Raw genomic sequence first — 25,810 nt, 5'->3', positions numbered from 1 at the left:
TCACAGAGATCCACCTGACTCTGCCTCCCCGAGTGCTGGGATTAAAGGCATGCACCACCAAGCAGGGCTCTGCTTTCCATTTTCTTTAAAGTAGCTTAAATGGGTTCCTACGTTCTGTGACTAGATTCCCTGCCAGACCAAAGATCTAGCTTGGCTCCAAGGAGGGCTCTGTGAACTCCGCTGGGCTCTTTCCCTTTGCCCCACCCTAGACCCAGCCAGCCCCCTTTAGGAAGAACAGGAGGTCTTGCACAGTCACACTTTTTATTCTTCGTCAGTGGGAAACACACACACCACATGGCACAGGATTGATCAGTGAAGACGGTTGCTGTGAGCACAGCTAGAAGCAGCATGTCTGGAGGGGACGGGGCTACATTGGGGCTCTCGTAGTGAGTAAGTCGGCATACACGGCTTCCCTAAACTTCCTTACTGCTTCGAAGACCCTGGACCTGGCCAGCCTCCGCCAAGCAGAGGGACCCATGCATCCTGAGCAGCCTCGTCCGACCTCACACTCTGACAGAGTTCAGAAGAGAAAACCCTCAAAAGTCTAGGGGGGAAAAATCCCATGTTTTTCTGAGACTTTTTGAGCACGTGAATTATCCTTTCTTTAATAACAATGAAGAAGCTGTGCAAGAAATGTATTCTTAACCCCACAGTGATTTCTAAAGTCAATAGACAGCCTCGCCCAGGGTGGATCTTCAGGAAATAACTCTTGCTTTTAACTTTTGCTTTTAATAAATTTTTGTGTAAAAATATTTACAGTGTTAGCTTACTGCCCTGCCTAGGAAGACCAGCTCTCTCTCTTCTCTCTTCTCTTACTCCCACGACCTTCTGTGTAAAATGGCTTTCTGCTTCTGAGGCTCTGCCATTGCCAGGGCAGAGGAGAATTAGTACCTTCGAAAGGAGCTTGGTTTTCTCTTCATTTTAAAGGTATGTTAGTAATGAGGCAGCTGTATGGACTGCAGTGGGTACCCGAAGCAGCCTATGCTCATGATTTTTAGGGATGAGAAATAAGGGGCTCATCACTTAGCCAGAAAAGATAAATGAGGATAGCAGGCATGAGAAAGATGAATCTGGAACCACCGGATTCACAGAACTTTTGTAAGGGGATACAGAACCGAACCTCAAAGGAGAACTTGATATGTCAATGTTTTAACTGCCTACCTGTTTTTATGCCTGTGCAAGTCACACACAGATCTCTGCCGACCTTGTGCTTTGCGGTGAGGGCTTCTGACGCTGGAGCAGAGATGGAAGACCTATCTCTATTCTCAAGGCAGGGATGGGCGCTCTACCACATGGGCATCTTGAGTTCCAGACACCCAAGGGAATGTGGGAGCAAGACCTAGCCTGCCTGTGGCTCCTCCCATCAGCGAGAGGGCAGAACCAGTCTGGGGCCTGTTGGGCTGTCTGAAACCCTTGGCCTAAAAGCAAATATTGCCCATGAGTAGATGGCCAGAAGCCTGGACTGATCAGTCTTATGGGCAGAACTTGCCTACCAGCTTGGAAGAACAAAAGCAGTCCTCTCAGGAAGGAAGGTAGTGGGGAAGACAACACAAGATGCTTCCAGGATGTAGTCAGCAGCCTCCAAGAATGGCACTGGTCCATGTAGGGCTGCCCAGAAGCAGAAAAGAGGATGCTTGCAAATGGAGAGACTTTAAGCTCCCCCTCCTCTTTTGGAAGACCACAGCCTCACAAACTTCTTGGCAGAAAGCCTCTGAAAGACAAAAGTTAATTTGTCCTGCTGTCAACATCTGGACAAATCAGACACAGAAATGAACGGGGCACAGAAGAGTCCCTTTGAGAGCCTTGCGTTCAAGTCTTGCCATTGTGTCTCCTGACTGCTTGCTCTCACAAAAGAGACCTCCCCACCCTCAACCCTAAACCTTACCTTCCAAGCCTGGGTAAAGGTACTGAAAATCCCTATCTCCCAGGGCTATGAAGACAAAATGAGATGCAGGTCGACACAGCTTTTGAAAGCAGAGAAATTCTGTGCCATTGTGAGTTAGGCTAGATTCAACATTTGGGGGCGGTGGGGGAAGAGGGGGGCAGAAAAAGCTTTCGATAGAAGATTCAGGTCCCAGCTGAGCTAAGCTGTTGAGAATTTATATATCTGTGGTGCTGAGACAGCACAAGACATGCTTAACAGGCAGCTCGTGAGAGCTATGGAACAGCCGCAGGAAGCATCAGTAGATAAACACCTGCTAGTATCATTTGAGGCTATGAATTCCTCAGCTTCACCACGTGACCTGGATAGGCGGGCAGAAAGGAGGAGGCTTGCTACCTGTGAACGTCACAAGAAGAAAGGTCTGACAGAGTTTTGGACCATAGGTCAGAATCTACAAAAATGTCTACCAGCAGGGAGGTGAGCACTCAGAAGAAAGGCAAACAGCATCTCCCCTGCAGGGCAATCTCTGCCCCCACACACCCCCGGGCTTCACAAGCATTCTCTACTCCCACCCTGGCTGACAGCATCTCTGTACTAGACTGTTTTCACAGCAGTTCAAGAGGAAGCCAACTGTCACTGCGCATCAAAGCTGACTTCTAATCACAAGTGCAGGCAAATGGAAAGTGAACAACTGGAAGAACCAAGATGGATTCTTTTCCGGAAAGCATGCAGCACAATAGTTAGCTCACAGACCCTAAAATTCAGAAAGCAAAGCTGGTGAGCTCGGAAGGTGGCGAATTTAATTACCTGGCAGATCTCTAGGATGGAGGAGTTGGGGACAGCCTTTCCTACGGCGTACACACAGCGCATTTTTATGCATTTGGTCCATAGATACAGCCCAGAGGCCTGAGCGGTAGCCGGATGATCCTTTTCTCCTCGCTCCTTCTATCTGAGGCCACGAAGGAACAAGCCAAACCCTGGAACCAACCCAAACTCAGAAAGAAGCTACTGAGATGTAGAGTGTGAACTGTTCTTGCTCATGGTAACCCTCATTTTCCAGCACCCAAAGTGCGGACAGAGAGTCACTTGTGGGACTGAAGAAAAGGGAATTGAGAAGAAGTAGCAGAAGCAGCAGGAACTGCTGGTGATGAGAGAGCAGGTTCTCTGTGTCTAGTGGTAGCCCCACCCCTTCGCCTAAACGTTTCCCCCCCTTGAACATTAGCATTTGTATATTCATTTAAATCGGTTTTTATAAGAAACCAAGTATACAGAGTATATTTTAATAGTCTAATAAAATGATCTTTTAGCTCTTTGAAAGGGCACTAAAAAAATAAATATTACATAATTTTTTTTTTTTTTTTTTTTTTTTTTAGTTTTTCTTAAAACTTCCACCCACGTGGCACCTAAGCTTCCCGGGCTTTTCGTTTAGTCTTTCTGCGGCTCTGGGTGGCGCTAGCTGGAGGACGCACTGGTTCCAACCACACCCCAGCTGCCTCGACCCCTCATCTCAGCTGCGTTCTACACCCCTGTCTGAGACGGAAACCCTTGGAAGCTGTCTCATCGCTCTGCGAGCTTCCAGGGGGCCTGGGATGTGGTTTTGTAAACAACAATATTCTTAGCACCTTCAGGTGCCTGGCATTGAACAAGTGCTCAACAAGCATTAGCTGAAGAAAGGACCCAGTGAACATTCCAAAGGCTGGGGGCCGGAGGAACCAGGAAGAGTCAAGGAGGCAGGGCAGAGATCACCTCTCAAGAAATCTGGAAAGGACAGACCCAGTTTGGCCCTCTGACTGGGAGCCTGTGGGACCACAATGTTTATGTTGAGCATAATCCTGGGAACGACAGGATTGAAAAAATCCGAGTCCTCAGCCCCTCCTTAACCTCGCCTCTTGGGTCAAAAGCCAACTCTCCTAAGCCCAAAGGATGTTGGTTCTAGGCCAAGGATAGAGGTGGAGCTAGTGACAGGCTATCTGAGGACGGACTGCTTGAGGGGACCTGTCTCTTTTTGTAGGAACTTGACTCTGAAGAGAAAGGCTTGGGCAGAGGAGTGGGTAAGCTAGAGAGTGAGGCTGGAACGCCCCTCCCCCCGGGGGTGGGCCAGCAGAGAGGACATCAGGTTGGGAGGTGCCATGCCCGTCCTGGCCAGGGGCCCTGCCCCTCACCAGCCTCTATTTCTGCATGTCACACTGCAGCAGCAACACAATAGATGGGTCGCTCTTGGCCGCCTCCTTGAACTCCTCCAGCGTGATCTGGTCGTCTTTATCCTGGTCCATCTTCTTGAAGATCTTGTCCACACGCTGCTGGGGCGTGAGCCCATCCTGGTTCATGCGCATCATGATCACGGTGCCCACCATCTTATAGATAGCCTGGTGGAACAAAGACGTAGGTGTGAGCACCCAGCTGTCGGGGAGGACTGGGGATGAATAGAAGGGATCTGGGGGGTGGACTGGGAGGACCCCGGAGTTGGGTGGAGACACTAGGAAGAGATACCCGGCCCTTAAGACTGGCTTTCCAGGGCTGCAAGCCTAAATTTGAACCTGAGTTTGAACCCACGTAAAGGTCGAAGGAAGGAACTGACTCCACAAAGTTGTACTCTGACCTCACATGTACACTGTGGTAACCCCTCCCCATCGTGTGTGTGTGTGACACACACACACACACACACAAATTTCTTTTGAGACAGGGTCCAGTCATGTAACTCTGAGTGACCTAGAACTAGTTATGCAAACAAGGCTGGCTTTGAACTCACTATGTAGACCACCTGGTTTTGAATTCACAGAGGTCCACTTGCCTCTGCCTATTGCGTGCTGGGACTAAAGGCTTGCAGCACAACACCCAACCAATATTTAAAACAAAAAAAAAAAAAAAAAATCAAGATAGGCTGTTTACCTAATGAGCACCTTAAATGAGTAGTGCCTCAAACCCAACTCTTTAACCCAATCCCCACCTGTTCTGTCTCTAGAATTCCTTGTCTCAACAAGTGAGGGCTTTATTCTTCCAGATTAAAAACAAACAACAGCAAAATAAAAATAAAAAGCCCTCAAGCCATTCTTTGAGACAACATTTTGTCTGTAGCCCAGGATGGCTTGGAACTCATTATGTTGCTTAGCCATAATGAACTCACCATCCTTCCGCCTCAGCTTCCTGAGTCCTGGGATTACAGGGGTGTGCCACCATGCTTAGTTCTCATGTTCTTCTCTCCCCCTCTTCCTCACACATACATCCACCCCTTCGGCAAAACATGTCAACATGTCTAATTCTGTAACGGGCCCTGTGTCGACTTGCTTCCTACCATTTCCACAGTGCATGTGTGAAGGCCGCCTCCCCCAGCTCCTGACTGGATTTCAGTGGAATCTCCTAACTGGTCTCCCCATCTCTGCTGCCCACCTGCTCCTCTACCATCGAATCGCCAGACTCAGATCAGACTCAATGTCTCTACCCTAGCCTGAGCCACTGCTGGCGTTCCTGGCTCCCTGGGGACATCTTCCCATCATTCTCCCCTCCACTCATGTCTCCACTACCACCCTGGCCTCTTCCACACTTTGAGCCATTCAAACACTTCACCTGCATGAGTGGATCACTCTGCAGACTTCAGGGTTAGCTCGACCCCATTTTCCTCCATCACCATCCCCTCCTTTTGCTCTTTTGCTTACTTTTTCCATACCATTTACTGCCTGGCATGTCCCAAATTTGCTCACCGATCTACTAGGGAAAAAAAAAATAAACATTGCATGTGTGTGTGTGTGTGTGTGTGCGTGCACCAGAGCAAGGGCCATGACCTGTCTGAGGTCAGAGGACAACAGGTAGGAATTGGCTCTCTCCTTCTACCACGTGGGGTCTCGGATCAAACTCGGGTAGTAAGACCTGGCAGCAACCACCCTTACAAACTGAGCCATCTCTCTCCAAACCTCAATACTTATTTCTTGAAAAAAAAAAAAACAAATAAATTAACTTGGCTACCCTAGATTTGATTCATTGATGGCTGCCACTTGCTACTTTTTGTTTATCTGGGAAAATGGGTATCACCATCTACCCCCCTCCCCAAAACACACACACACACACACACACACACACACACACACACACACACACACGTTAAATATTGGGCAAGGGGACGGAACAACTGTGATGGAGGAATTTGGGGGAGCAGCTAGGAGACTCCTGAGGCTCAAGGGCATCGGACACCCAGCCTGGCCGGGCCTTACCTCGATGATCTCCAGCATCTCCAGGCGAGTGATGCGCCCATCGCCGTCCAGGTCGTACATCTCAAAGGCCCAGTTGAGCTTCTGCTCGAAGCTGCCCCGGGAGGTGACAGAAAGGGCGCAGATGAACTCCCGGAAGTCGATGGTGCCGTCACCATTCTTGTCGAAGGTGCGGAAAGCATGTTGCGCAAACTTGGAGGCGTCTCCATAAGGGAAGAACTGAGGCAGGGGCGAAGGTTAGTGAGATGCTGTGACAGCCCCACCCTCCCTGCCCATCCGACCTCCTGAGTTCCGGCAGCTTTCCGGTTTCTGGTACCTGTCCACCCCGCCCCATGCCACACCACGCCCCACCCTGCACCTTGATGTAGAGTTGCTGAAACTCTTCCAGGTTGAGGATGCCGCTGGGACAGTCCTTCAGGAAACCCTTATACCACTGCTTTAGCTCTTGCTCGCTGAACTCCGTGTTCTGGACCAGGTCTTCCAGCACCTCAGGGGCCAGCTTGCTGTTGTTCTTCCCCATGGTGGGCCTGGAAGACAGAGAGCTCCCTCAGTGTGGCCCAGGCTGGGACTTCAGCCAAAGAGGCTCTCCACCCTCTCCCAAGTTGGAGCTCTCATCACACTCCCTGTCCCATAAGGATCCCTTCTTCCTAAAGCCAGTACTCCTCTTTGCACAGCAGGGTCTGTCATTTCCATAGTCACCGGCTTCAGCAAGCCTCGCCTTCCTTCAACGTGCTCAGCCTTCACTGGGCCTTTCTCACAGAAAGCCTATTTTCATTGGGTGGTTCTCTCTCTCTCTCTCTCTTTCTCTCTCCAGAAAAGACCTCTCCTGTAAGGACATCTCCAGCCTTTCCAGGTGGCAGCTGATCCCCTCAGTGACTTGTGGTAGAGTATGGCCCAATCTTTATCCTTACCGCTCCCATCATTCATAGCTCTCTAAGTCTATAGCATAAAGCCTCAACTCATCTTCCTGCTAGTAAGGGCTGCCTGTATTCAGCACCCTCCCTCCTGGGGAGCCTCCTCTCTTATCAGTGTCCCCCAGGAACCATTTCCCAAGTTCTTCCCCCAGGCTTTCCTGGGAGCCCCACACAGGAAGCATCTTTCCTTCCTTCCTGTGTACAAACAGAAGTCCTAGCCTGGAGCAGTAATGACACTGATTACATTTTGCTTCTCGTTAACCCTGTTCACTCCTGAGCATTTGTTGAGGGGCTGGGCTTGCCAGGCATCAGTAGTTCATAGGAGGTTTCTGGAGATAGATGACTGCCTACAAAGGTCCTTCAATCCATGCCAACCTGGAGGTGTTAAAGCAGGGGTCTGCAAGCTGACATTCATTCCACAACAAGGGATGCTTACGATATACCAGGTCCTGGAAATTCAGAGATTTTTAGAATTTTCCTTCGGCTACAATGGGCAAGATAACTTGAAGGTGGGGCTGGAAAGATGGCTTAGTGGTTAGGAGCACTCGTTTCTCTTCCAGAGAACCCAAGTTTGTTTCCGGGCACCCATGTCAAGTGGCTCACAACCATCTGTACCTCGGCTCCAGGGCATCTGACACCTCTGACCTCCAAGGGCACCTGTACTCATGTGCACATACCCACAGGCAGAAACACACATCACTATACAAATCTTTAATAAAAGATGGCTTGAAGTGGAAAGGGGGTGAGCAGTACAGGGAGGGGCCTGGCATACATTTCAAGTGGAGAGACATGGATGGACTGAAAGGCAGGAAGGAGGGGCCACGGTAGCTCCTGATGACTGCATTTGGGACCGAGACAAACACAGAAATCAAGGCACATGATCCCCAGGCTAGTTACCAGATAGCTCTGGAACTCAGGGTCCTCCTCTGTGCCGTGAGATCAAGGTGGCAGCATCCTTCCCTGGCTACTGACCTCCCAGCCTCAGAAGATGAAGGATTCTACAGAAGCCTAGGAGGCGGAGCATGCTATCTCCAGGAGCTTGGAACTGCACCAGGGCCAGGGTGAGAGTCAAGGGTGTCTCTGGACCACCCACAGGCAGAAGTGAAGGGCCATCCTCACTGGCCCCCCCTCCAAGACTGTGTAAGCTCAAGACATACATAAGGCAGTTGGAGAACCGGAGAGCAAAGGTGTCTGGTGTGGGAAGCAGAACCCCTCCCCGTGGCTCTTGTAGGATGTGCCTGCACATCTACAGGAGGGGCTGGGTCTGTGTGTGGGAGGGTGTCAACATATGAGGCTGCAAATCTGTCAGAGCACACACGTCTCTGTCATGGTGTCTGTGTGGTCCTCACCTTCCGCTTTCTTTCTTTTTCTTTCCCGTGCTACCTTCCCCACCTCTCTGTCTTCAGGGTCCTTACCCATGCCTGCCCCTACTTGGCTCTAGTCCCAGCGAGGACCAGAAAATGTCCCCTCATCTTTTTTAGATTTTTCAGAAAGTCAAAGTAGGCAGCACCCTTTGAGATCACATCCCCTCCCCCTTACTATAGAAAAAAAAACAAACAAACTGAGAGAGCAGTGGCTTGGGTGGGGGTGGGGGACGGTGGAGGGGTTCCTTCCAGCTGAATTCCTGTCACCTGCTTGAGCCATCCTCCCTACATCATGGCTGTTCTTTCTCAGCACAGACCTTCTCCACCCTCACCTGACTTCCGGGAAAAACAGCTCTGATCCTGTGGTCTCAGCGGGATCATTTTTGCCTGAGCTGCAGCCCATAGTCTCTGAAGGGCAGAAACTATATACCCATCCTAGTGGATACCCCCACAAGCGCCTCAGCTACGACCAGATTCACCCTCAACTTGAACAACTGCTTTTCTCTACCCCCCTCTCTCCTTCACCCCTGGGTGTGGGGCCAAAGGAGAAGGAAAAGGTGAAAAATAAAGACCTTGTGGATTATTTTAGATTTACCCCTTTTCTTCAGGTCCAGTTTGCCACTGGGTCTTGTGGTGGCCCATGTCCACAGAGCCTACCTGCCCCACAGGAAGGGCCCTCCTTCTGACACCTCTGTCCAAGGGATGGTTTCCCCTAGTTACAACGTAGGGGTATAGGTGACCCTCTGAAACTTCAGGGTTTTCTAGAATCTCACCTCAAGGTTAGGGTAGAGCTACCCATACACACGCATGACCAGACCCTCTGAAACTCCAGAATCATCTAGAATCTTGTTTCAAGCTGCCCACCTGTTGATCCTCGCCTTCCACCGCTCTGGCCATCACCACATACTCCTCCTGAGCCAGGCATCTCTCAGCTAGACCCCACCTCACCTATGTGCTTAGATAATTTCTCTGCCTTCATCCTTCTTTTCTGGGTAGACACGGGCTGCAAAGCTGCCTTCGTTCCTTCACTGAAACCTTCCCTGCAATCAGCCCTTTCAAGCTGGGCAGTGGTCAGGCAGCAGCGTGGACTCAGCACGGTGGGCGCAGGCAGACCTTGTGAGGATACGGTGTGGAACCCTCACACATAAACCGCCTCCCGACCCTTAGCTAATGATACAGGACTCCAAGGGAGGCCGTTATAGTGCCTGAAACAGGAAGACCCCCCAGGTCTTTCTGCCCAACAGTAAGTCTGTCTTCTGGAAACTTTCCCTCTGTGCCTGCACATGAGCAGAAATTTGAAGGCAGAGCCTCGAATGCAGTCAGGCTCATGAACGTCCCTCAGATTATAAGAGGAGAGCAACAGGCTCCTCTTCTTGGTACTGTGTCACACTGTTTTGTTTATCTGTGATCGCCTATCAAGCCTACTTCAGAGACAGTGGAACCCAAAGTCAGGGAAAGGAAAGGTTCACCCAAGGTCAACTGGAGCCCATCAGCTGCAAAGCAAAGACTAGGGCCTAGCTGGGGGGCATGTTCTGTTGGAGTGGTGGTTTGTGGAGTGCTATCTTCCAGTTGAGGAGGCACTCCTGGCTCAAAACTCTTTCCCTTCTGTGCTTAGAGGCTTCTTCTAGCGGGCTCAGGGTTAGGGTTCAAGTGGAGAGATGGCAGTGAAGGTAGGAGGGACTTGAAGGAGGCAATAATCCCACACCCTTGCCTAGCTTCAGAGGAGCTGGTGCTGAGGCAGTTGCCATGGTGACAACAGCTCCCTGGTCAGGAGATTTTTCTCTTTCCCTCTCCTCCCTTTGCTCTTCTCCAGCAGCAGCAATGGCAGTAACATCCAGGTCTTGGTCCTCCCCCTTCATAAAAAGAGGCAAAAGTGATACATGCAAGATGAGCAGTGTCGGCCACTTCTGATTTGGTGCTTTCATGCCAGGGTGGTCTGACCATCTAGAAATAGAACCCTAGGAGAATAAAGCTATGATATGTAGGAGAGAGTATCCCGTACCCAGGCCTGATTAAAAAAGAATGCCCCTATAGCAATGGCTGGGGCCTCTCAGGTCTCCTCTGAGAAATGTCCTAATGGTTCAAGCAGGGCTTCGTTTTCCTATAATCAGCTGTGGATCAGAATATGCCAGTGTTGGAAGATTGCTCCTCTGCCCTGCTCGTTCTCCCACCTCCCGAAGAAGAATCTGAGAGGGGAAAAGACTTGGCTGAAGTCAAGCAGCAGCAGAGGCCAGCAAGCTTTGCACCAGACGATTCTGCTGCCACATTCATACTCAGGGAGAGGAGAAAATGAGTCCACATGGATCTTTGGCCTTAGCTCTACAAAGAGCAGGGAGCCAAAAGTGGGAACAGCTAGGCACCAAAAGGGCAGAGAAGAAACTGGTCACCAAGAGAGCACTCGGGCGTGTTTGGGTGAGAGGGGTGACGAGGTACAGAGACAGCCTGGAGCTGCTGGGTGGTCTCCTGGAAGGGTCAAGATAAAGGAGGCAGGGTATGAGATCTCTGTCTAGCTTGGGGCTACTAGTGGCGAAGCTGCTGAATGTGCCTGGAATAGGACCCTGTGTGTGTGGGAGGGGGGCTGTGTTCATCCTTCCCTCAGGTATGCTGTAAGCTGTCAGCATAAGGGGTTAGAGATAGTGTGATCAGAGAATGGATTTGCTATGGAGGTTCTCTTTGGGAAAAGGGACCCTGAGGTATGAATGAAGTGAATTGATGGTGTGGGTGTGGGCTACCTCCAGGCTGAGGTTTCCGGGGCACTCGGCAAGCCATCGTCTCCAGAGGTGACAACAGGGGACAGGGTGACTGGAGCCTCGGGGACACCACACCCCCAGGTGTGTGTGTGTGTGTGTGTGTGTGTGTGTGTGTGCACGTTTGCACACACTGGGGCCAGAGGGAAAATTAATTCTTACCTGAGCTGGGGGTAAGAAGGTGGCCGTACCTCCTTCCTTGAATTGGGGACCCGGCTTGAAGTGAAAGTCCCTTGCCCAAGGCGGGCTCTCCAGATGGCCGTCCACCTATGACAGACCCAGGGTCAGGAAGATGGATCTGAGCAGATGAGGATGGGAGGGGAAACGCAGAGGAGGAGAGGCTCAGGGCCTCCGCCCCACGGGACTGCTCTGAGGGCCCGGCCCTATCCGCATTACCTGAGGCTGAGTCGCCGGATGGCTCCGAGCCTGGGCGGCCGCGGGGATAATGCTGGCGACCAGGCGCACTCCGGGCTCTGTAGGGTCCGCGTCGGAGCCGCCTCCCAAGCTCTTGTATCACTATGTGCTCCTCGAAGACGACACGATTTGCATAAGGGCCGCCCCCTCTCAGGAACCTTGGACATCGATTGGTTCAGCTGGTGCCGAGTGACAGGCGAGGTTTCAGGTGGGGTTGGGGTGGCCTGCGAGTCTGGGCCACTACGAGAGCGAGCCCCGCCCGCCCGCCTGCGCTGACCTTCCCCGAGTCGCCAGGATTGCAGAGGGCTGTACCCCCATCTGTTCCTCAACCCCAAGGCTCAGAGCCTGGGTCGCAGTTTGCAGCGAAAAGGACCGATGATTAAAGTGGATTCGCAAAAAAACAACCTCACTGTTGCTATGGGAACAGAAGAACCACAGTCTCTAAGCCGTCTCTTCCTGGGCCCCGGCGGGGGTGGGAGTAGAAGAGGGGGCGATTCACACGAGGCGACCCCGGCCCGTGTCCCACCTGAAACCGGAGGGGGTCAGTGGGAGCCGCGGAGCGGCAGGGTGGAGGTGGGAAGGAATGGGGTGGTGCCCCCTGCCCACCCACTCCCCTCCCGCCGTGGAGCAGAGGGGAGGGGTGCAGCAAGAGCTGGGTAGAGGTGGAGGTACCCTCTGCCGAGAGGCACGACGGGCTCCCGCCAGACACCCCACAACCTTAATTCCGATCTCTTATCAGTTTGCATCCTTATTTCTCAAGGATTCCCCCCCCCCCCAAAAAAAAGACTGTTTGGTTCTCCTCCAGAAGGAGCCTTCTACGTACCCCCAAAGACCGCTGCCTTCCCCACCCTCCCGCATTCCCGTCGCTCAAATGGAGCCGGTTCCCAGCCGCCGCCAGCCTCCGGCCTCGGATGTTGACACAAACCGGAGGCGGTTTACACTGAGCGGGTCTGGAAGGTTTCAGGGAGGCAAAAACACCTCCCTTCCCGCCCTTGGGGGTCTCCTCCCCACAGCCCGCCCAGCCGCCGAGGATGGACTGGTTTCTGAGAACTCGCAACCCGAGGTGGTGGGAACGAGCTCTTCTAACGCCAAAACTCGGGGCGAAAGGGGAGCCCAGGTCCCCGGGCTGGGCCACGTGCGGAGGAGGGACTCCGGGGGCATGTATCTAAAGTGGGGGCGGGACGCGTGGGGATTGGTTAAATGGGATTGCCAATGCCGAGGAGCCGCGGTGGAGAGGCAGGGTTTCCGTCCGAGCAGCAAATGAGATGGGTGATGTACTCACTGGGGGGATGGGGCAGGCCTGCCACCGGCGAAGGTTTGGCCTTTGGCACTGGTCTTGGAAACTCCCACAGCAAGCACACTGAGGGGAACCTAGTGGGACCTCCGTCTTCCTTATGAGCCATCCCTTTTCCTCTTTAAGTCACTGTCCTGTTCTGCTACCAGCTGGTTATGCTTCCTCTCTGGGGCTGTAGGGCAGGGCTGGGGACGCCATGGTGCAGACCCAAGAGGAGATACATCCCTGGACTCAGGAAGGTGCTTAAAAGCCTTAATTCACTTCCCAGGTACCTTCCATGCTTTAGGCCCTGGAGTAGTAGCCGAGAGTGCTTGGTCACTGTTAACTGCACTTGGTCACTGCGAGAAAGTGAGGAAAAGCACGGGTCGCCGGAAGTGGTACCTGAAAACCTAAAACGGAGTGTGGTTGTTTCTAGGTCCCCTCATACGATCTCAAGCCAACCTTTTCTCACCCTGGGCCTACCAGTCTGTAAAACGTGGGAGCCAGTACCAGACACTCAGCAAGAGTCGCGGAGGACGTGAGCAGGAGGATGAAGAAAGATTCATTGTTTTAGAATTGTAGGGATATGAACCTGAGCGCCTTACTTGGGACTCCCGAGCCCCTGACAGTAGCTTACTTTGCGTTAGAACTTTACAGTAGTCCATCCTTGTTTGTGTTTTTTTTTTTTTAAGATTTATTTATTTTATGTGTATGAATGTTCTATCTGCATTTACATCTGCCAGAAGAAGGAATCAGTTCACATTATAGATGGTTGTGAGCCACCATGTGGTTGCTGGGAATTGAACTCATGAACCTTTGGAAGAGCAGACAGTGCTCTTAACCAATGAGCCATCTCTCCAGCCCTGTTTGTGGTTTTAATTTCTGTAATTTTCATTACCTGAATTCAGTCAGAGTCCCAAAACAACAAATGGAAAAATTCCAGAAATACGGAATCCATCACTGTTAAGTTGTGGGCTGTTCTGATTACCATAATGAAACCTTCTGGCACTCCTTTCTAGCTTTCTGTCCTGTTGGACCTCCTCCTGCCCAGTGTATCCACTCTGAATTCGCCATCTGCCTCTTGGTCACTATCAGCTATGGTAGTGGCTATGTTTCAGTAACCCTTCTTTTATGTAAGAGCCCCAACCTCCATAGTTGAGCGTCCTGGGAGTCTCAAAGAAAACCTCCCTGTAAGTGAAAAACAAACAATCAAACAAACAAACAAACAAAAGAGGAACTTCTTAGTGAGGTAAGCCTATGCTGATTGCTAAGAGCGACAGCAAGAATGAATCCAGGAAACTGGGAAGAAGGAAAAGAGCCACGTCCCTAGCGTTGCTTTGACACACCACACTGCAAAAGTCGTGGTTTGGTTAGAATGAGAAGAGGTATTAAATGACAGGGGTTGAGCCAGGTGTGGTGACGCCCACCTGTAATCCCAGTGCTCAGGAGGCAGAGAGGCAGGAGGATAGCTGTGAGGTTGGCCTGGTTTTCAGTGAGTGCTCCGTCAGGGTTACTTGGCACAAAACAAAAACCAACCAACCACCACCAAATTACAGTGGTGATTGCCTTAAGTTAAGGCGTCCACGGGGGGTGTCCTGGTACATATCCCCCCAGGACAAAAGAGATTGCTGTAAATGTATCGCTCACTCTCCCTAAGAACCCTGTGGGGCAGACATTATTAATACTCACACTTGAGAAATGAGGAAATGGAGGTGCGGGGTAAAGTGACATACAAGTTCACATAGCAAGTACCTCTGCAGTACTGGGGCTTCGCGGTCCGGATCCAGAGCCCACGGCTCGCTAGTTGGGTTAGCTTTCCATTGCTCTGACAAAATGCCCAAGACAAACAACATAACTGGGGGAGAGATCCTTTTTGTCTCACAGTTTCAGATGGCTCAGTCCATGATCACGTGACCCAATTGTTTTTGGCCTGTGCAAGGCAGGGTACAAAGTGCGGTTCATGGTAAAGCTTAGTGCATCGTAGCCGGGAAACAGTGAGAGGACGCCCACTCCTTAACAAAGCCTTGCCTCGAAACCCACCAAGATGTGAAACCATGAATGAATGGATCCACCCATGAGGTCAGAGCCACTCACCTTCCAAAGGCCCCACCTGTGAGCATGGCTGCACTGGGAAGGTTTTTAGTTTGATGCAATGTTTCAGCCCATGGCCATTTGCCCTATTGCTCTGGACCTGATCCAAGTCTGAACATTATGGCAGACAGTGCATGATGGGACAAAGCTGATCAGCTCATGGTAGCCAAGAACAGAGACAGGTGAGAAGGAGGATATGGAGACTAGATACACATTTCAAAGGCACTTTTCCTTCTTCATGGCTTCACAGGGACAGACTTTTTTTTACAATTCCTATCTTCTCTCACGAGTCCATTCAGTCAGGTCCAGTCTATCCCCGGGCCAGAGAGATGGCTCAGTAATTGAGAGCACTGGCTGCTGTTCCAATCAACCCAGGTTCGTTTCCCAGCACCCACATGACAGCTCACAACTGCCTGTAACTCCAGTTCCAGAGGATCTGATGCCCTCTTCTGGTCTCCTCAGGCACTACACACACATAGTGCACAGACACGCACTCAGGCACACACACAGACACAGAAAATAAATCTTTTCCAAAAAAAAAAAAAGTAAAACACAAACAAACCAACAGAATAATCTATTCATGGGTCCATCGGTTAGGTGAAAGCCTTCGAGCTAGGATTACGTCCCCAAAGTCCTAGCTCTGAACGTGGCGTTAGGCAGCAAGCCTTCAATACATAGCCCTTTTGGGAGAAATCTCATATCCAAATGCAATGCAAACTTAGATTAGCATTTTACTTATTGAAAGGCAATGCCTACTAAAAGAAGCTTCTGTGTCTTAGAGAAATGAGACACCTCGGCATCACAACCGCAGCACAGCTGGCAGTATGAATCCTTCTCAACTGGGAAGGGCCCAGTAGGTGGCTGCCCTGTCTACACCCATTTCTGAGATCAGACTGCCTAGGCAGCCTTGCTCTGGAACCATCTCCAGGCCCTGTACAGTTCCTAAACTGCCAGCCCCACCCCCTACCCCCTTACCTGCTCACAGTGCTTGACCAGAGCACTGTCCCCTGAGGCTTGATGTTTGATGTAGTAACAGCTGACGGGGACTGAGTTGTTCCAGTGTCAGATTCTGCAATTCTTTACCCATGTCATCTCAATCCCAGAGATGATATTAAAAACAGACAACTCGCTTAGGTTCTTGCATTACCAGCGTTTTATTAACTTGACACAAGCCGGAGTCATTTGGGAAGAGGGAACCTCAATTGAAAAAAAAAAAGAAACTGCATCCACCAGATTGGCCTATTGGCAAGCATCTCCTTAATGACTGATATGAGAAGGTCCATCTTACTGTTGTCAGTGCTATGCCTAGGCAGGTGGTCCTGGGTGGCACAAGAAAGTACACTGAGCAAGCCTTGGGGAGCAAGACAGTAATGGGGAACCGTGGCTTCTGCTTCAGTTCCTGCCTCCTCCTTCCTGTCCTGACTTTAGTGATGGAGGGTGACCCGGGAGTTACAAACTGAAATAAACTTTCCCTCTCCAAGGCTCTATGGTGGCTGTTGGCCTTAGGGTTAGATTAAGTTCTCAACTCTCTGTTCTGTTTGAGATTATGTGAAGACGGTATTTGACGCTGACTTCTGGCCTCTACATGCAAACGCATACATGTGTACACACCTGTACACACACAGAGAGTTAACATTTCCGGAGCTTTGTCATGGTGCTGATGTTCTCAGCCTTGCACTTTGCCAAACACCTGTTCTGTGCAGAAGGAGGAGGGGGCAGAAGGAGCAATGTGGAAGGACAGTGTGGTCGCATAGGACGCTGTGGAGCCTGTCCGGTTCCTGTGAGGGGAGAGCACGTCCCTCTTCAGCTTGCTTCACTGAAAAGCTATCAATCATTCCTTTCCCTTCTGGTCCCCAACAGTGCCCATGTGGATGGATAATGCCTCTCTGATTCCCTGGGTTTTCTCCACTGTGGCTATTGCAACCTGGTGACAGCTGGAATTCCCCCGGGTCCTAGATATTTCACTGTCTCTTTGTGTCTGGGAGAGAATGAGGTCACAGGAGCTGAGTTCCTTCCTTTCCCCACATTTGCTAAGCATGGCTTTATTTTTAATTTCTCGGGTAAATCAATCATTCTGTGTCTCTGTCCCTCTCTGTGGCCCTACCCTCGTCTGCCTGTCACATCCCTCACTGCTTCTAAACCAATGTAAATCTTGAGCAAAGTGTCTCTGCGTAGCAGTTGGTCGGTATTGGCTTATTTCAGGGCAGTGCTCTCATGCCGCTGTCTATTTGTCCCTGTTATCTGAACCACAGGAGCCACTGTGGCACATTCTCTTTCCCAAGCCTGCCCTTTCTCTGTCCTATAATTTCTTAAGGCTACCCTACATCACTTTAAAAAAAAATCCTTCTCTCTACACTCCCTGCTTTGATTAGGTAGAGGTGGGTTCTGTTTTCTTGCAAGGAACATGTATCAGTTTGACATATTTATCTATCGGTTATCATGTTTGGCTGCCAAGGGACAGAAAAACCCAGATCTCTGAGGGGTAGGGAAAAGGTGTGAAAAATCCAGTAGGTTGGACTTTAGGGATGGCTGGACCCAGGGTCTCACTCATTATGAATAACATTTAACTGAGTCTTGGCTTTGTCTCCCGAGCACTGCCTTCTTTCTTGGAGTCAGCATACAGATACAACATTCGACACCCTGCTTACCTCAGAGTCCGTCACTGAAGGCGGAAGAATGACCAGGTGGAAGCATTTTCCTACCCCCTCAACCTGGAGCAGGGTCAGCACTTCCCACAGCTTGTGTCCCGAGTCAGAACGGTGGGGGCTCCCTCAGGCGGAAGCAGGTAAGAAAACAACAGGCACCTAAAGTTTCTTTTTTTTTTATATATGTATTTCTTTTTTTAAACTTTTATTAATTACACTTTATTCACTTTATACCCACCCATAAGCCCCTCCCTCCTCCCCTCCTAATCCCATCTTCCCTCCCCTTTCTTCACGCATGCCCCTCCCCAAGTCCACTGATAGGGAGGTCCCTCTCTCCTTCCTTCTGATCCTAGTCTATCAGATCTCATGAGGAGTGGCTGCACTGTCTTCCTCTGTGGCTCCCCCCTCAGGGGGAGGTGATCAAAGAGCAGGCCAATCAGTTCATGTCAGAGGCAGTCCCTCTTCCCATTACTATGGAACCCACTTGGACACTAAACTGCCCTGGGCTACATCTGTGCAAGGGTTCTAGGTTATCTCCATGCATGGTACTTGGTTGGAATATGAGTCTCTGGAAAGACCCTGAAGTTTCTAAAAGCATTGATAGGCTGTTCTATCAGGGCGCTGACTGTAAATGGCACTCAAAAGGATCTGCCAGCTGCTTCTCATACTGCTGTGATAAAACACCCTGACAAAAGCAACTTAAGAGAGAAAAGGCAGGGCTGAAGAGATGGCTCAGTGGTTAAGAGCACTGCCTGACTCTTCCGGAGGACCCGGATTCATTCCCAGCACCCACACGGCAGCTCACAACTGTCTAGTTCCGTGAGGGGAACTCACACAGACATACATGCAGGCAAAACACCAATGCACATAAAATTTAAAAAAAAAAATGAAATGGGAAGAGAAAAGGCTTATTGTGGTTCACAGTCTGGGGTAGGGAATGGCTGGAGCTTGGGGCATCGGGTCAGAAAGCAGCAAGCAATGAAGGATGCGTTTGGCTAGCTTCTTTCTCATTATTTGTTCCAGGACCCAGCCCAAGGAATAGTGCAGCTCTGCCTCAATTAACTGCAGTTTGGTACCCTGGTCTATAAATGGGTATCGGGAGCCACTTGCTATATGGAGACTCAACGAGGATAAAGTGCTTAGCAGAGCCTGCCCTTAGGAAGCGCCACGTTCCCGTGGATGTATTCATCTCGGCTGTCTTCGGGCGGAGGCTCCGTCACCGTAACAAACAGACCCTCAGAGGCAGTACGTTGTTATTAATTCTTGTTTGTGTGTAGTCTGCAGTCAGCGCCAGGTTGATAAATGTTTTTCCATCTTTGGGGGGATTTATGGGCCTCCGCTGCTGCTCTCTTGTGGTTATGCCATCCCTGGGGGGGGGGGGGTCTCCAGCCAGTGAAAACAGGAGACAGTGGAAGGAAGAAGGAGGCAAGCCTGCCACTAAAGGCTTATGCCGGGGAGGCAGCACCGTCACTCTCTCTTGCCTTTCAAAGAAAGCAAGACCCATTCTAGAATGTTGGAGAAGAGACATGATGCTACGAGTATTGGGAGAACTGGGGGAGGAAGTGCAGATCCTGAGGTTACCGGAGATTTCTGATTACGGGAGGCTACCACCACCTCAAGGCTGGAGGGGCAAAAAAAAAAAAAAACCAAACAAACAAGGAAGCAAGCAAACAAACGATGCCCTCCAGAGCCCACACGTTACCCTTGTAAGTGCAGCTCTGGCTACTGCCACCTTTAGGGGCACCATTGCTACTGCCCTGCCAGAACCCCGGAGGTCACCCTGCGTTGAGGCTGCAGTTTGAAGTCTCCTGCTGCTGCCACCACCGCCACAGCCAGAGCTAGAGTCCAAGAACTCCACGCTGCTGGGCTTGCTGAAGTGCGGGTGGTCGCCCTCACTGCTGAAAGAGCTCGGGGAGCCGGCATCTCACGCGTTTTTTTGCTGCTGTGGCAAATGTTCCTTCTTCCACTGCTGTGAAAAGATCTGCCATCCAGATCCTCCCAGCATCACTCACTGCTGTAACCGAACAGGGAGTCAGCTGATAAAGGCTTGCAGCCATTCCAGGGGGTGGAAGCCCGTGTGGAATGTGGAGATGCCGTCTAATGGGTTGAGGATCTGGAAAAAAAAAACCTAGCTAACGCAGCCAAGCTATCCACTTCTTGGTCACCCTGAGGTGAGCAGCCTCTGTCACACACTTCTGCTGTCATAGTGCTCTAGGCCTGGCCTCAGGGTCAAAGCAATGGATTCAGTCAGTCTTGGACCTTTGAGATCATGAAGCAAAATAAATCTCTCCTTTGGCTGTTTCTCTCGGGTATTTGTCACAGCAACAAAAAGAGAGCCATCAAAGGTGTTGATAGCTCATGGTGTTTCCACATATCCTCAAAAGGAGCAGTGTAACTCATTTCCCAGTTGTGTCTCAGCTGACCCATGAATTGTGTGAATCTGCCATGGTGATTCTCAATCCAGGCATATCGATGATCAAGAGCAGCCATCACACTAGCCAGCCAGGGACACAGCCTTTATTCTCTCTAGTTGACTCTGGCACCACATCTGTCGTCCCCAACCCTTCTTCCTACCTCGTCCACTCCCACCCTTGCGGATATGCCTGGGGAAGTAGTTGCTCAGCACGTGGTTCAGAAGGCTTCAGTGTCTTCACGGGCAGTGCGGCTGTTCTAATGTGTACGTTGACCCGTGGAATCACTATGGAAACACACAGCTAGGTTACTCTATGAAGATGGTTCCAGAAAAGTTTAACTGAGCAGGGAAGACTCAACCTGAAGGTGAGTGGCAGCATTTCGTGGGCTGGGGTCCTGGACCACTGAACAAAAAGGAAAAGGAGAGGCTGAGCAGCAGCATTCATCTCTCTGCTTCCTGACTGCAGATGCAGTGGTAACCAGGGTAACCAGTTGCCTCCCGCTCTTCCTGCTGGGCTTTCCTCATCATGATGCTCTGAACCCTTGAATTATGAGCTAAAATAAACCCTTTGTTCGGTATTTTGTCATAGCAAGGAGAATAGCAACTGAGACCACCAATTCCTGACAGTCATGGAAGATCAGGTCTACAGCCCAAGCACTGAATTAGTCTATGTCCATCCCATCCAGCAAGGTAGCCACCAGGCACGTGTGGCTAGTGAGCGCCTGAACTATGGCTAGCACAAATAAGTGACTGAATTCTAAACTATTTAATTTAAAGTTGATTGATCACATGCAGGCCTGCAGTCATTAGGTTGGACCGTGTGTTTCTAAACCTTAAAGTTAGGCTTGTGAGACAGCCCCAAGGGTAAAGACACCTGTCACCAAGCCTGATGACTTGGCTTCTATCCCTAGAACCCATGAGGTAGGAGGAGAGAACCTACTCCCATAAGTCATCCTCTGGTACACATACACCATGCCACACATACGCACACACACACACAACAGGTACACAGGCTAGGACACAGAGGCACCTCAGGATCACTTCGTGCATACAGAGCCACTTCCTACAGGCTGTCACCTGAGCTACCTAGTGGAGTCTCTATTTCTTCTTCCCTCCAGCCTGGCAGAGCATAGAACACTTAGGACCCTGCTTAGAGGTTGGTCAGTGACTCCTGATGGGTCTTCGCCAGTGCCGTTCTGGCTGCTCAATGTTGGGAACATACCCTTCGCCACAGGTAACTTTCATGGCCCTTTGAGAGTTCATGACCAGATACACAGGGTCCAGCCTGGCTCAAGCTAGCCAAGCGGTGTCCCTGTAGTCGGGAACTTCGAATGGAGAGACACAGGGATCTCTTGTTAGAACTGAGTCAACCGGGTAAGGATGCTGAACTGTAGTCCCATGATCTCTAGCTGTGGGGGACTGGGACCTGTTCAATCCTTCCTCTGAGTCCCTGAGATACTGCAGAACCCTTCTAAGCGCTGGCTGTCCCCACCTCTTATCCCCTGTCTTCATCCTCCAGCCCTGCCCCCTTTCCCCCTAAGATAGCCAGAGCAGGCTGCTGTGGCTTGCAGCCAGAGGCATCTCAACTGATAGAGGCCATTCAAGGTCAGAGACCGCCTGCAGTGGAAAGCAGTTGCCACCAGAGGGGACTGTGGGTTTACTTTGAGTGGCCCTAAAAGGTTTTTGAGGGTGGGTGGAAGGGCCAGGCAGTGACGAAGAGGTTCTCCCTTGCAGCATTTTAGCCCAGCAAAGGCAGGGAAGGGACAGGGGAAGATAAGCCTCATCACAACTGCATCACTGACTCCTCCCACTGTGTGACCTCCCTTGTCAAGTCATCCTAACTTTCTATTTTGCTCATTTATAGCTAGAACCTCGTAAGAATGATGCAAGGAGCCAGGAAGTGATGCACGCCTTTAATCCCAGGACTCAGGAGGCAGAGGCAGGCAGGTCTCTGAGTTCTAGAACAGCCTGGTCTGCATAGTGAATTCCAGTACAGCCAGAGCTACCCAGAGAAGCCCTGTCTCAAAAACCAAACCAAAACAAAAAACCCTGATGCTGCAAGGATTGAATGTAATAATATACCTTAAGTACTTCTGAGCACATTGTCTAGTGTATACATTGATAGTCTAGTGTATACATTGATACTACGTTTTTCTCTCTCTTTTTGTGGCATTGGGGCCAGAGCCCAGGGCCTCGTGTATCCCAGGCAAGTACTCTGCCACTGAGCTGTAACTCCAGCCCTTGTTCCTGGCTGTTATTACTCTCATGTCAAAATAAAGATAGCAAGACTTCAGACCACAGGGAGCTTTCAACCACCCTAAAATGAGCAGTCCCGAAGGTTGGGGAGGTGGGACAGCTTATTACGTTCCTGGAAGAGTTCATGGTAGTCTTGGAAATAAGAAGTCCTAAGAACAGGACATGAGGATAACCCATTCCTTAAGGTGGTCTGATAGAGGCTAGGCCCTATATGTGAGGCATCCACCTCTAGGCATCTATGGCCTCCAGAAAAGAGCTCTTTGCTACAAAGACCCGGTGATGGTCTGATTGACAAACAAGAGTCAGGGCCAGAGGGGAAGGATGCTTCGATTCATGTGTCGGAGGCCATGAAATGCTAAAGGTTTGTATCCCAGCAGGAGAATCGGTCTTTGTACAGGCTGTTTGTCATAATATGTACACCAGCGATTGCCACACACACATCGTGGGCCTGGAAGATTAGAAAAGCAGCTGAAATTGAGGATCCAGATGATCAAACAGCATGCTCGGCACTCACTAGCCACGTGACCTTAGTCATTGGACCTCTTCGATCCTATTTCTTTACCATTAAAGCTAGTTCTATTGCAGTTTCTTCACCATGGGGCTGCTGTAAGGATTTTCAAAGCACTGTGCATGCAAGATGGCTAAAATCGGGGACATAACATTCAACAGACACCGGGTATCATGCCGCTCATCAGGGTTAGTTCTGTAGAACTGCAGGTAGGTTCCATCCAGGGGCACCTGGCGGGAGTCATATTTCAGATGTCAGCTATTTCCTTCTGATTAGATTGGACCAGAGCTGAAATTTCCCACAGCTGTTCGCAGCCTAGACAGACTCTTTCACAGGGCTGGCTTCGTGGGCATAGAAAATGCCGCCGCACAGGTGCCCCACCCTTGATTCAGTGTTAGGATGCTGCCTTTTTGAAATTCTCATTTTTAATTTGTTTTCTTAGTTTTCTTTGAGACAGGGTTTCTCTTGTGTAACAGCCCTGGCTGTCCTGGAACTCTCTTTGTAGACCAGGCTGGCCTTGAACTCAACAGAGATATGCCTGCCTCTGCCTCTGCCTCTGCCTGTGCCTCCCAATGCTGGGATTAAAGGCATGCACCACCATGCCTGGCGCCATTTTGAAACTCTTGATTTTTTTTTTTTTTTAACAAGTTCCATTTTCACTGGGCTCTTGGCGCTAAGAAACATTTCCTAGTCTCAGTTTAATGTGTGGTTACTTTTACCTAGGCACGTATGTGCTCACATATGTACACACACACACACACACACACACACACGCACGCACACACACGCACGCACGCACACAATATATTCACAGCCTAATGACATTTTTACCACTAAGACGTGAAATACATTAACATTTTGGTAGCAGTGCCTTAGGTGATGTGTCTATTTGATCTGCTTGCCTGCCTATCCAAAACCACACAGTGTGGTAAGGGTGTTTGCTGTCAAGGCTGAGGACCCGAGTTCAATTCCTGGGCCATACAGGATGCAGGAACTGACTGTCACAGTCACCCCCTGACCTCCGCTTAGGCACCATGACACTAGTGCACTCACACACATGCACCACACAGAAAATAAATAACATGTAATGACATGGTAAATAGATAAACACTCAGCTCACGGATTGCGCCTGTAATTTTAAAGATAAAGAAAGGAGGAAGGAAGGGGAAGAAAGAAAAGGCGGCATTAGCTTTTAAAATTTCATTAAGCTAGAGGTAACCCCCCCCCCCCCCCAAAAAAAAAAAACTGTATCGAGGTCATTGTATCGCTATCAATTAGTTTCCTGCTTTGGAGAGCGATGTGATGTCCTAAGTCAATAACGGCAGACGTTGACAGACAGACAGACAGACAGACAGAGAGCTGATAGATTTTAAGAGAGTCTTACTATGTAACACACCACTGACCTCAGTTTTCAATTAGTGCATTTATTTGTTTTGTTTATTGTGTGGGAAATGAGCTCGTTCGCGTCACAACATTGGTGTGGAAGTCAGAGGAAAAAGTCATTTCACTCCCTCTCCTAGGTGAATCCAGGTCACCAGTCTTGGAGGCAAGTGCCTTTACCTGCTGGGCCATCTCACTGGCCCTGTTATATATATATATATATATTAAATTTGATCTTCTTGTGCATCTTGGCCATCTTTTCAAAGAATACACATTTTTCTACAAAGCCATTTTAAAGTCCGTGTTTTATATTCTATTTGTGTGTTCGTGTTCTTGTGTGGGTTTGCAGACAGTGTGTAGAGGCCAGAGGCTGGCATTGACTTCGTGCACTCCTCAGTCTGTCTCCACCTTGGTGGTTTGCTTTGTTGTTTGTTTTGATTTTCGAGACAGAGGCTCACTACATAGCCTTGGCTGCCCCGGAAATCGCTATGTAAAGCCGGTTGGCCTCAAACTCACAGAAATCTGCTTGCCTTTGCCTCCTGGCACCTTAGGTTTGGTTGTTGTTGGTGGTGGTATTGGTTTTGGTTTTTTGAGCCAGGGTTTCTCTGTGTAGTCTTGGTTGTCCTAGAACTCACTCGGTAGATCAGGTTGGCCTTGAACTCAGAGATCCACCTGCCTCTGTCTCCTGAGCGCTGGGCTTAAAGGTGTGCACCTTAGTTTTCAAAGGTTTCTTGCTTGACTTGGAATTCACTGATTCCACTAGGCTGGCTGGCTCATGAGCTCCAGGAATCTGCTCGCTCTCCTCTCCCAGTGCTGTGGTTACATTCTGCACCACCATGTCTGGGGGATCTGACTTAGGGCCTCAGGCTTGAACAGCAGGCGCTTTGCTGCCCGAGCCGTTCCCTCCCACCCTTGTTTTCCATGCACTGTACTTCATTCGGGTAGTTTGCTCTTGCTAGATTTTGAGGTACTTCCTACAGCTTTCCATTATTATAAATCATGGTGCAAAGAGCGTCCTTACGGCTAGACGTTAGCTAATAAATGTCCATGATTTATCATCAGGGCAAAGTCTGGGAATATGAAATATTTCCATGAAATATGTGAAATATATCCTTGTGGTTAAAATTCAATACTCAAAAGGGAGTAAACAGTGACATAGACTTGCTTCCCTGTATAAATCCCAGCCACCCACTTTCCCTGCCCAAGGGTAATCAGTTCCTGGGAACAGAAGCCATCAAATTGCTCTCCAGAGCCTCTGAGACTGCAGGTCTCACCACAGCTTTATTAGTTTAGTATGTTGGGGTGAGTGTGTGTGTATGCGTGCTCGTGCATGGATATTAGAGCCCGGAAGTCAAATCAAGTGTCTTCCTTGATCTCTCCCCAGGGTCTCTCCCTGGACCCAGAGATCATGGATTGGACAGTCTTGTCCAGCCAGGGACACACACACACCCCGTCAACCCCCAGGGCTCCCCCTGTCACTACCTCCCAGTGACTGCAGGCACCCAACTGCATACCCCGCATTTTACCTGGGCTGGAGAACCAAACCCAGGTCCCCATGTTTGCTCAGCAAGCTCCTGAGATACTACGAAGCCATTTCCCAACCCCCAGCTTAGAAACTGTGTGGGTTTTTGTTGTTGTTTGTTTTTACGTTTAAATATTTATCAAAATTTAAAGTCAGTCCCTCTTTTTCTGTCTTTTAAAAAGATTTTTTTTATGTGTTT

General features: G+C 50.1%; 1 protein-coding gene across 1 annotated transcript; it reads right to left on the bottom strand.

Annotated features, from left to right (window-relative positions):
• Window positions 1-223: 223 nt before the first annotated feature.
• On the bottom strand, window positions 224-12,414 carry Hpcal4 (hippocalcin like 4). Its single transcript, XM_055611436.1, has 6 exons — window positions 12,347-12,414; window positions 11,506-11,702; window positions 11,272-11,376; window positions 6,443-6,611; window positions 6,088-6,303; window positions 224-4,248 (listed from the first exon to the last, which is right to left on the bottom strand). Exons 2-6 carry the CDS (start codon window positions 11,688-11,690, stop codon window positions 4,051-4,053), a joined length of 873 nt encoding a protein of 290 aa, XP_055467411.1. The 5' UTR covers window positions 11,691-11,702; window positions 12,347-12,414; the 3' UTR covers window positions 224-4,050.
• Between the last annotated feature and the right edge of the window lie 13,396 nt (window positions 12,415-25,810).

The sequence above is a fragment of the Psammomys obesus genome, unplaced genomic scaffold (assembly GCF_907164565.1).
Source record: "Psammomys obesus unplaced genomic scaffold, mPsaObe1.curated_primary_1811, whole genome shotgun sequence".
Taxonomy (NCBI): Eukaryota; Metazoa; Chordata; class Mammalia; order Rodentia; family Muridae; genus Psammomys; species Psammomys obesus.
This window is presented reverse-complemented; position numbering and strand designations above follow the sequence as displayed.

Coding starts and splice junctions, on each gene's coding strand:
- Hpcal4 (XM_055611436.1), bottom strand. CDS start 11,690: ATGTCCAAGGTTCCTGAGAGGGGGCGGCCCTTATGCAAATCGTGTCGT. Junction 6,612..11,271: donor CCTTCTTACCCCCAGCTCAG/GTAAGAATTAAT, acceptor TCTGTCTTCCAG/GCCCACCATGGGGAAGAACA. Junction 6,304..6,442: donor TTCAGCAACTCTACATCAAG/GTGCAGGGTGGG, acceptor CCCCTGCCTCAG/TTCTTCCCTTATGGAGACGC.